This window comes from Cucumis sativus, chromosome 7 (genome assembly GCF_000004075.3).
Source record: "Cucumis sativus cultivar 9930 chromosome 7, Cucumber_9930_V3, whole genome shotgun sequence".
In the NCBI taxonomy this organism is placed as follows: domain Eukaryota; kingdom Viridiplantae; phylum Streptophyta; class Magnoliopsida; order Cucurbitales; family Cucurbitaceae; genus Cucumis; species Cucumis sativus.
This window is the reverse complement of record NC_026661.2, coordinates 21164076-21175848: the sequence shown is the minus strand read 5'-3', so window position 1 is coordinate 21175848 and position 11773 is coordinate 21164076. Positions and strand designations below refer to the sequence as shown.

Here is an 11773-nt window from a genome sequence, read left to right as displayed (position 1 = left end):
AAATATAAGATTTTGAAAAAATATTGTATTCATCACTATATATTGATTAGGACATAATGTTAAGCTTCTCTTTGAAATTGCTAATTATTGAATTACCTAAAATCGTTGAAACACCAAACTTTGACCATTATAATCACTAACGTACTTGTTGATGGATGAACTTTAATCACCTACTTGTATCCTAATTTTGTATAAGTATTATTTCATGTACATTATATTAGATTGAAAAAAAGTATACCTATTCTTGTGCAGTCCAGATTGTACAAATTTGCTAAAGATGGATGCAAAATGTGACCATATAAGGTAAATTGGTGCCACCTAATAATTGTTTCATTAGATTTTTTTTGGTCGTCCTATTAGGTTGTGCACCAATTTTTTTATGTTAGAATTCATTTTCATAACATACATGCATGTTTTTTCTAATCTGGCAATTCATGTGACTTGTACTATGTCAATTAACCACCTTGTTTTGACCTTAGAATTTAATGTGATTCCTTGATGTGCTTGTTTTTTTTTTTTTTTGGTGATCCACGTTCCATTTCCTTATTAGTAGCTTATTGGTTTCATTTCTTATATACTTATTAAACAACCAACAAGTTATAAGATCTGAGTACAACATTATTTGATTTGGATTGGCCATTACTCTCTGTTATGGATGTAGGATTGAAATATTTTATTTTTTGCTCACATGGGAAATCATCAAACCAAGCACCTGCAAGATCTAACAACCAAATCATACTCATCAAGACAGAAAGAATTATAAATTGGGTGAAGAAGAGGCTTCAAATATGCTATTATGTAACAATGGAATCAAAGAATTGCCCAAAAAAGTCAAACAAAATAAGAGAGATTGTAAAGCTTCAACAAATAGTGAAGAAATGGAAGAGATTAGCAAATGGTGAAAAGAGCAACAGCAGCAGCAACAACAAGTTGTTAAAGATTAATGGGGCTTGGTTTACAGATGGTGTTCCAAAAGGGTATTTGGCAGTGTGTGTGGGGAAAGAGATGAAGAGATTTGTAATCCCAACACATTACTTAACTCACAAAGCATTCAGAATATTGCTGCAAGAAGCTGAAGAAGAATTTGGTTTTCATCAACAAGGTGTTCTTCAGATTCCATGCCATGTCTCTGTCTTTGAAGATATTCTCAACACTGTTCAACAACAAAACCATAACCATTTTGCTTCTGATGATAATGAAATCATTAGATTCTGTTGCTCTCCTGAATGTGATCTAACTCATCATCATCCTCCTCCTCAAATTTGTACATCACTTATGTGAATCAATCAATGTATCAACGTAACCTTTGTTGTTTCATGTAACGATCTGATTTTGTACTTCTTTCTTATAATTTAGCTCTTATTTACTTCACTTATGGCTTTGCAACCATTATGATACAGATGTAGGGCTTACGAGCATAGGCGATTGCATATTTTTAACACTTTTGATTTTTGTTCATGCAAATCATATTCAAATCTTAGGAGGTGAGTACACTAGCTTCATAAGTTGATATTAAACAACTCAACTTCAATAATAACCACTAACAAAGTTCACACATTTACGAAAATACTTCATCTTTTCTACCTTCTCCATTTTACAACACGAGAAAAAAATTTCATCTTCAATTTTACACTCGACACAGACACCAACTTCAGATTTCATAACTTGACTCAACACACCAAACACCCTCTTACTATCACTTAATATCAATTTAAATATTTTATTTGTCAAAAGAATGAAGTGCCTCAACAAGTTGAACCATGTTCAAATGGGCAAAATCTTGCTATCATTCAAAATTTATTGACAGATGAGATCATTTCAGTTAGAAATGGCTGTGAATATCTTGCATTTCCCTTGCATTACATACCTTGTCGTGCGTCCAATTCCGTTTCAATACCAATATTTGTTCTTAACATTATATATTAGTAAGATGCAAAAATTATGAGAGGGTCAAGTTGATTCAGATGGATATTGGCTTACTGTCAAAAAGAGTGAACTTATGTTCGTAAAGTTCCTGAGTAGTATATTTGAATTCTAAATTTATACACAGTATTGTAAACAGAACTCTCATTTGGAAAATTAGTCGCAAAAATATTTAAGGAAAATAACAGGACAATAAAAATAGAAAACAGTGCTCTAACAAAAAAAAGAGAGGAGGAAAGAAAGAAAACTAAAAGTTTTATTTGAATAGTAGGATGAAAAACAAAAATGTAAGATGTGGACTGCAAGACATGAAGAAGCGCGCCTAGAAGGATATTCTGAAGATGAACCCAAACCAACAAAAACCGTAGGATGTGCTTGAGATGCATATGCAATCAATCAATCTTTAGAGAAAGATCGGGGCCATGACCAACGTTATGGTTGCAAGCATTTTAATAAGAACGTGAAGAGAAGGCCCTGCCGTGTCCTTGAATGGGTCACCGACGCTGAAAAACAAAGCTTATCATCTTCATTAATTGAACATCACATATATATTTAATACAACGATTGAAAGGATGAAGATCAAACTTCGATCTAATTATTGTTGAGCTGAGATCACTTTGCTTTAAACCTCACAATAAACTGAAAGGAGCAACATAAAACTTACGTGTCACCAGTAACAGCTGCTTTATGACAATCGCTACCTTTGCCTCCGAGAACGCCAGTCTCTATATACTTTTTGGCATTATCCCAGGCACCCCCTGCTGTGTTCAGAAAGAGGGCCATGAGAATACCAGAAACAGTTGCGAACATTAGCATGGCAGCAACAACCTTCGCCCCTAAAAGTGGCTGGGCAGTGTAGTGTCCCAATATTTTAAACAGGAAGCCTGCAATTGATACCAGAACAACTTCCTCAACCATACTCCAAAAACAGACTCAATCAAAAGGAAACTATCCAAGACAAGTGGACGAAGATGCAGAAAATGCCAAATAATACCCTTTGAATGTCCAAGTTATCTTCCATACAAAATGCAAACACGAAATGTCTAAGTATCTTTTTTATTTTAGAATTTTTTTTTTCCTTTGTGGAGTTGCTAGAAAACATATTGGAAGGAGAGTGAAGTTAAAGTTCCTTAATAAATGTCCTGATTTTAGTGATGGACTTTGCTGAAGTTGGTGGGGTGAAGTTATCTAATAGTGTTGTGAATTATGTGAACCAAACAAGGAGTTTCTTATTTTTTTAATTCTTTTTTCTGATATCCATGAGTGTCTGAACCTGCTTATGTGCACCTCGACTAATCTCATGGGACAACTCGCATAACTCTACAACATTAGAGAGTGTCAAGGAAACTCGTATGAAATTAATTCAAAAGTAGATGACTACCATAGACTGAACCCTTGGCCTCTTAGCCATTTATTGAAACCATGTCTCCTGTTTACTACTAGTTTAATGCACGATGGTTCAAGGAGTTGGTTATTTTAACCAATTGCACTCAGCTCAAGTTGTTAGTGAGCCAAACACTCCCCCCTAAAGTTATAGTCTATAGATACTACAATCTAACTGCACCTATTTTCTCCCTTGGCTGTGAAGCACAAGCGCGGCATTTTAGGCAGAGTGGGGTTTCTAAAATGTGTCGGAACACAAACACATTTGGACAAGCTCCAGACATTTGTTCAACAAGCAAATCCCCGTGTCCTATATTTATTTATTTTTAAAGTATTCGTGTCCTAGTATTTATAGAATTAGCATTCTTGTGTCGTGTTCGTGACTCTAAGGAAAAAGGGCAACAAGTGAACAGAAAAACCAAGGAGACAAAAATCAAAAGGATTTCACAAAAATATAAGTAGTTAACCCACCAACTGCCATTGGTGAAATGATAGCCAAAGCACCAGGTTTAATCATCTCCCTTAGAGATGCCGATGCTACAATAGCAACACAACGTCCATATTCTGGTTTCTCCGTATAGTCCTGAAAATAACATGTTAAATTAAGATGCCAAACTGATACTATGAAGAAAAAACAACTATTAAAGCCTTGCACTTACCATTATACCAGGCCTTTCAATGAACTGTCTTCTCACTTCCTTTACAACCTCCTGGGCTGTTCGACCAACAGCAGCGCAGGCCCAAGCACTAAAGAGAAAAATAAGCATGGAACCCAACAAACCACCAACGAAAACTTCTGGAATTGCAATATCTACCTGAAACCATTTAAAGAGAACATGTTGAAATTTAAGGAATCAGTAGAGAAGGACCAAGTTACCCAGTACCCACGCTTCAATGCCTTACCTGTTTAAAAGGTTCATGAGCAAATGAGGCTACCTCATCCATATAAGCACTAAAAAGTAAGAAGGATGCAAGTGCTGCAGAGCCAATGGCAAAACCTTTTGTGGTCGCTTTAGTTGTGTTACCTACTGCATCAAGAAGATCAGTAATCTCCCGGACGCTTTCTGGCTGTAATAGATATGTATTAAAAAATAATACCAACAGAGAAATATTTCAACCACTTAACAATTCCAGACCTAGGTTACCTGTTGACTCATCTCAACAATTCCACCAGCATTATCAGCTATTGGCCCAAACATATCCATTGTGAGAACGTAGGCAGCAGTGCTGAGCATTCCCATTGTTGCTACAGCAGTGCCAAATAGCCCACCTGTTGGATTTCCAGCTTCGTCCACAAGTCCTGATGTGCGTCCCAACCAGAAAGCTGAAACAATAGACACACTAATAACGAGAACAGGAAGTGCTGTTGATTCTAGACCCAAACTGACTCCAGCAATAATGTTTGTCCCATGGCCTGTAGAGCTAGAAAGTGCTAATGAACGCACAGGCTCATGCTTGTAGTCAGTGTAGTATTTGGTGATCCAGACAAAAATGTAAGCCGTTATAATGCCAACCAAGCCACACAGGGCAAAGTTGAACCATGCAGAAGGGGCTTGTTCAGTATGAAGCAACCACCGTGTAGACTGAAAATTGTTCAAAATCACTGGCAGAGTTAGAACGTATAAAACTTACCCTGATAAAAGCACTACAGGATTGATGCTTAAAGACAAGGCACAGGTTCTAAATTATTTTTTAGAACATGAATGGAACTACATGATTTATGGTCCTACAGAAATGATATGTACATTACCAAGCCAAACGTCAGAACAGCTAGAACGATAGTGACAGAGTATCCTCTCTGCAGAATAGTCATTGGATCCTCTATGGGACCCTTAACACCAGATTCACGAGTACCCCTCCTGATGGAGAGAATGCCAATTGATGAAATCACCAGATCAAAGGAGTGTACTACCAGCGGAAATAAAATGAAACCAGATGGATCTGAATAAACAAAAAGAGTTGATCAAGAAAACAGTCAGACATGGTTTAAAATCATCCAAAGAAGGTTGATTATTGTAAGAACTGCCTAGTAAATTCCTCAAACACAGTTTTTAAAATATTGAAAGACCTTCGATTTTACAGCGTTCAGCCATTGTTCCCCCAAGTATCATGGCACTAATAATTTCAGCAGCAATGCTTTCAAAAAGATCTGCACCTCGGGCGGCACAATCACCCACATTATCCCCAACCTGGAGATTAACCAAAAATACTTTAGTCAATAACCAAAAGGCAAAATTTACAAATTGATTTTGTAAAGGTAAAAAGAAACAGGCATACAGTCTTGAACAAATAATACGTGTTATTCATTTGCAGACCCAGCCTTGTATTTAAAGCGACCTGCTCTAGGACTTATCACTTGAGGCAACAAGACTAAAATAACAACTTGTCTATCTGCAAGAAATGCTACACTACTACATAAATGAGGTAATCCCAAGACCATAATAAAACCAAGGGGGTAATTCGAGTCGGGTAAGATAAGAAGAGCTTTGCACGATCAAGCTGAACCAATGAATATTTGGATGGAATACTTATCAATCGAAGCCTACAAATCTCAACCAAATAAGAATTTTTTTTTATGGACTTTGCAAAGGTGATAGAAGGGGGGCTTCCACTGATGAGTCTGTTACACTCTGATTTGCAACTTTGTCCACAAAAAATTTCAAAAGCCTCCCCAACTATATCCTCTGAAGAAAGCCCACAAACTTATGCTTTGGGAGGATTTGGATTTTTTCCCATTTTGCTTTGACATTTTATGTGACCATATGTATACATTATTTACTTATTCATTCATTGCACTTCAGTTAACTCCGAAGTTAGCTCTCATTTTGAGACGATTAAGAGGCTTGTTGCCTTGAGATGTCTTGTGTTTTGAAGCAACAGAAAACTTGATGCTATTAATATATTAAAAATAACAATACTAGGATATAATACAAGATCGGAGCTCCAAAATAATCAGTTTCTCAAATCAGGAGAAAAAAGAAGAGAGGAAGTGAGAAACAATCACCAGATCTGCAATAACAGCAGGATTTCTTGGATCATCTTCTGGTATTCCTTGCTCAACTTTTCCAACAAGGTCCGCTCCAACATCAGCAGCTTTGGTATAGATACCACCACCCAACTGAGCAAATAGGGCAACGAAAGAAGCTCCAAAACCATAACCCACAAGGAGAAGAGGCACTGCAAGGTACATTGCATATAAACACCAGAATGAAGAAACTAATAAAATAACTACTAAAAGAAGGCAACATGAATTCAGAAGAAAAAGATAGACTTCTTGTTGGTTGGTGAAAATTTTAAGACAAAAATTCAGCGCTGAATGCCTCCTTACAGGAGTCCACGAAAATCACCACAACTTGCATTGTTTCCAAATGATGTGCCATTGCAAAAAGATTTTAGAGAGCAAACGCCAAGATGAATTTGTACTTCAAAAACCTCATATAAATATCTATCCTTATCATTCTTTTCATTTTATATTCTCTCGTTTCTTTCAAACCTCGTAGTCCATCAAAAAGCTGACTGTATTCAGTATTCATCCCAAAAGCTCTTATTTCCACTCAAGCCATGTCCATGTGGTATCAAGACTATGTTGTTCTTTTCCAAGCTAACTTTCCAGAAACATTGAATTCCTTCTAAAATGAGTCCCAGAATGAAAATGAATTGCAAAGAAAGATACGTGCTGCAAAGTCTCTTCTAATCTTTTAAACTATATTTTATTGACTCAATAGCCCTTCCGCATCACATCAGCAGTATCAGTACTCTATAGGCAAGTACACAAGGAGGGAATTTTTTTTCGTTTTGGTCACACATGGTTTTGAATGGAAGCATTCTAAAGCGAGTTATATTTAGTCCAGCTAAAATTAGATGCACCGAAAGCAGGAAATCAACACGAGTAGATCATTTATTCAATCAAAATTTGACAATATATCATTTGGCTTACAACTATTCCAAAACATGGCAGCCTATCATACTTAAATAGTCCACACAGATGACACCCAAGATCCAAATGAAACTGATGACAGCAGTACTGAGGTTAACAAATTAAAAGTATCAATAACTCCACGGAAGCAACGACAGGTCATTTAATTCAATATCAGTCTGTTTTGGGAGGTCTAAGACCTCAAATGGTGTGTGTGTGTGTCAAACATTAAGTACTAGGCTTTCCAATAAAAAGAGCAAAGGAAGGAGCCACATACAGTCAGTAACCTTGGTTGAACCTGGCGAACCCACATCCAACCAAACATGAAATGCAGCATACAGGATGGCTATACCAATAACAGCCATGCCAACAACAACTATGGCAGAAAAACCACCAGCCCGAACAGCAATCTGCAGAACATTCTCAAGTAAGATATGGACAAAAAACTCTCTTACATAGTCATCTGGAAGAAAGCACAACCTGCAATGCCTCCCTCGCAGACCGTCTGGCAGCACTAGAGACCCTGACATTTGCACGAACTGAAACCCACATCCCAACATACCCTGCAATACCTGAACACAAGGCTCCTAACAGAAATGCTGCAACAGTAATATAAGCAGTTGTTGACCTGCAAAGGAAAAGGTTCAGTAATAATATTTGACAGGAAAAATTGTACGCAGGAAAAAAGGCTCAAACTAAATTTAGTTGTAATAAAACTTCCCACCTCCCTATTCTGGAAGATTCTTGTTGAGGAGTAGTACTACGGAACAAGTATATGCAAAGAATCACTACTGCAAGTAACATAGCCATTTTAGAGATGGTACTATACTGCGTCCTAAAGAAACCTTCTGCCCCATCACGTATTGCCTCCGAAATCTAAGAACAACGAAAGAGAGGCAAAAAAAAGTCAGAACAATGGTTTAATCAGGAGACAGATTCCATAGTATGCAAGATCCAGTGTAACGTGGACCGCATTATTTTCTCGATAAATGAGACATCCCTAACATAATATTGTCACAGACATCAAGAAAAGTGACATCTACCATGAAGAATGGATAAATGAATAAAAGACCCATAAACCACTTGCATAAATCTTTATGGTAAACAGGATATCACAGTACACCAATCATTTATAATCCTCCTTTTCAGTGACCTAATCAACAGAGAATTCATAATATACTATATGATACTATTAAAGATCATATGCTTAGCACTGAATAATATTTCCGATCAAGTTCTAAAAAGAACTTTTGGAGAAATCGAACAAAGACCCGAAAAGTAGCAATTCAAGAGGAGTATCCCACAGGAACCCTCAAGACGGATTCTCAGATTGTCACGTCGTATTTCCTCATTCCTTCCTTCCTTATTGTTGTTACTAGGATAAAATATTACAATGAGGGGTGAGGCAGGCTATCTAAGACCCAATGAACAAAAGAGATTATGGAAGATTGACCAATTAGTTTGAATTGTAAGAACTTACTAGTAACAAAATGTTTTCATCATAAAAGAATGGTCGTATCAAATAGTTAACTACTATCTGGTCCCATAGTTAAAACTTTAATATAGATCAATAAAGCACTGAAGTAGAATCAAACAACTTTGTCATGAAAACAAGTGAAGAGTCTGTACACCATTAGATCGCACTACATGCTAATTATTGAAAGTAAATGATGATGATGTTAAATTAATGAAAAGGGTTTAAAGCTCAAAATACAATGGCAAAAAGAAAGTAAAAGTAATCAAAATCAAACCTTCTACCATAATAAATAAGAAGACTAAGCAAGAGAGCTCTAAGAAGCCTATTATACAAGTCTTAAGATGTACCTGAGCCATCTCCTGCGGCCCTTCATCTTTCGAAAGCACCCATTTGGTGAGATATATCGAAAAGCAGAAGCTAACAATGCAAATCGAGAAGACAAACAGAATAATAGGGGAAGTGCTTGCTCCAATGTAGAATATTATTCCAAATGCAAAGAGAAGAAGTACTAGAAGAACACGAATATTTATCCCCATCAAAATTCGAAATATCTGCCAAAAGGAAGGCGAAGGTCAATAATATCTGTACAAAAATTCAATACAAAAAAGTGCAAATTATGCTATAATATCAGAGTAAAGGAAAGTAAAACCCCTAGTTGTCATTAGACACAATACAACATTCTATCAGCATTTTTTTTTTTTTCAGTAAATTTATCAACATACATTGGAAGGAACTACAACGCAGATGATTGACAGGGTTAAAGTACATACCAATGGGGTGTTGACTTTACTACGCATGTCAGGGAAAGTCCTTTGCCTGTCTTGGTACACCCCCAAACTAGCACTTTCAATGTCATCGCCCATGAGTACGGTATGGGAGGAATTTACCCTCCTTGCAACAGGATAAGGGTTGTACTCGCCACCCTGGGGCAAATCGCCCCCTGACCCTGGTCGCTGAATTTTGGAAATTTCTGACTAACCAGCCACAGATAAGAATATCAAAAGCACCGATTACAAGAGAACGAAGAATTCCTCGTTCGTGGACTGCAGAACCTTCGAATCTACTTAAAAGCTACTTCCGTTCACCTTGCTATCCAGTAAACAGGATTAAGGGTGGTAATTCAAACCAGCCGAGCCTCCTGATACAGATGAAAACAAAAAACGAAAATAAGGTAAACTTAAATCATCGTATGGGGGTTAACTGTTTGGAATGGAAGAACAGAAATTTTCCAAGCAAGATTGTCAAGAGAGAAAAAACCAAAAATAAAACAGAGTTGGCTGAAACTGAAATAAAGTGGTTAGAGAACACGTAATTCACAAGCATAATCGAGTGAATGCGAATTAGTACCAAATTGGCTGGAGTCGTAAAGCCAATAACTTTGAAACGAGAATTGAATCCAAAACAAAACCCATTTCTAATGGGATGAAACGACTTAAGTTGAACAGCATTTAAGAATCTAGAAACGAAATGGAACAATGTAAATGAAATACAATACCAAGCGTATCAAAACCCTAAACGATCTAGTTAGTGAATGATGAACCGATCTCGGAACAGAAGAACAAGGATTCGAGACAGAGATCTAAGGAGAAAATTGATTACCTCCAGAATGGATGGAGTTGGGCAAAATGCTGAGAGAGTTGATGATGCGCACCTTGAACTAATGCAATTCGAATTGGGTATCCGGTTGTTGTTGCTGTTGTTGTTCGTTCCGAATTCTTCAATGGGTGATTGGCGTTGTGAAACTCAAACAAATTACTGTAATTGAAACGTATAGAGAGCGTTTGGGCTGATCCAATTGCAAACTACTGTGGCCGTCTCCGGGGTCCGGTCAACGATGAGGGAATGAGTATCATCAAATTGCCATTATCTATTTTCCCATTTTTCTAACGCTCACACCTAATTTAATTCATTAATTACTTTACCCTCTTTTCTCCCACATTCTTTACGTTGTCTCAATAATTACTTTTATTCCATAAAATTCTATCCTTTTATTCTCTTCTTATTCTTTTATTTTAAAAATAAAAAAATTCTCAAAATATTTTATTAGGAGTAAATATTATTATTGTTTTATATAATTATATGTCTATCTTGAATTAAGAAATAATTTTAGAGGGAAGAGGGTGATTTTTTCAGTATTTTTTTAAATTTAAAATAATAATAATAAATAACCAAATGAACCAAAATATTTATAATTAAGAATAAAAAAATATCGATTATCTATAATACTTGTAGTAGTTATGTATGTAGTCTATCTAAGTATATCGTAGAAAGACTTTGATATTTTGTGTAAATATTTTTAGTAGTTTTGTAGTTCGATTTTATTTCTCAAACATAAATTATGGTGGTGATTTCTTAAATGTTTTTTTAAAACTTGGGAAGTTAATACATTTATCCTAAAAAAAAGCTTTGTGGATTAAAAAGGTTTGATTTGAAAATTCAGTAAGCAAACATATATCATATTCTTCCCAACTAAAGATTAAAAAAGTTATCTTCTATCCTTTTACTTTTTTTATTTTTATACAAATGAGAGTAGTAAATTTGCAACACATATCTTACAGTTTTTGGTGTCAGTTGAACTAAGTTTTTATTAGCTTTATTCTATCCTCTTTGACTCTCAATTATTCAATTATTCTCATTCTTAAATTTAATTTTAAATATTGTTTTCGCACCATCGATTTTGGTTAATTAGTATGGCCGTCTCTAGACTATTTGGGGTGCTCAAATCGTTGACAGAATAAAAGTAGATCATTGAAAAATGCATTTCGGAGAAAGTTGATGTCCATGTTTGGAATGTAAGGTTGGCTTGAATAGGTCTAGTTTTGGCGTTTGTGTCCAAATTGTAGGTTTGGTTAAGTTAAATTGTTTTACAATGATGACGATGATTATTATTAATTTAGTCTTCTAACTTACCATATGAAATATGTAAAATTCATTGATAGAATCTAAGAGCACTTAATTATTGACCTTAAAAGTGCTATCTATTACAATTGTATTATTTTAAGAACAAATTGATCAACCGCTCAACAATTGTAACAAACTTTAGTCTTTATTATCTACCCCATTTTTCACCTTAC

General features: G+C 35.8%; 2 protein-coding genes across 3 annotated transcripts; one reads left to right on the top strand and one right to left on the bottom strand.

Annotated features, from left to right (window-relative positions):
* The first annotated feature begins 449 nt into the window (after positions 1-449).
* On the top strand, positions 450-1439 carry LOC101216654 (auxin-responsive protein SAUR40). Its single transcript, XM_004141785.3, has one exon. The coding sequence runs from the start codon at positions 652-654 to the stop codon at positions 1279-1281; it is 630 nt and encodes a 209-aa protein (XP_004141833.2). The 5' UTR covers positions 450-651; the 3' UTR covers positions 1282-1439.
* A 520-nt stretch (positions 1440-1959) lies between these two features.
* Positions 1960-10575, bottom strand: LOC101217198 (pyrophosphate-energized membrane proton pump 2). 2 transcript variants are annotated; one of them, XM_004141705.3, is made up of 15 exons: positions 10299-10575; positions 9470-9837; positions 9047-9250; positions 7947-8098; positions 7703-7850; positions 7500-7632; positions 6311-6483; positions 5375-5495; positions 5057-5247; positions 4452-4889; positions 4210-4374; positions 3966-4121; positions 3778-3889; positions 2588-2807; positions 1960-2426 (listed from the first exon to the last, which is right to left on the bottom strand). In XM_004141705.3, the coding sequence occupies exons 2-15, from the start codon at positions 9560-9562 to the stop codon at positions 2327-2329; spliced, it is 2406 nt and encodes an 801-aa protein (XP_004141753.1). In that variant the 5' UTR covers positions 9563-9837; positions 10299-10575; the 3' UTR covers positions 1960-2326. The 2 variants fall into 2 exon arrangements, with proteins under 2 accessions (XP_004141753.1, XP_031744723.1); XM_031888863.1 differs by having other exon boundaries at positions 10351-10575.
* Between the last annotated feature and the right edge of the window lie 1198 nt (positions 10576-11773).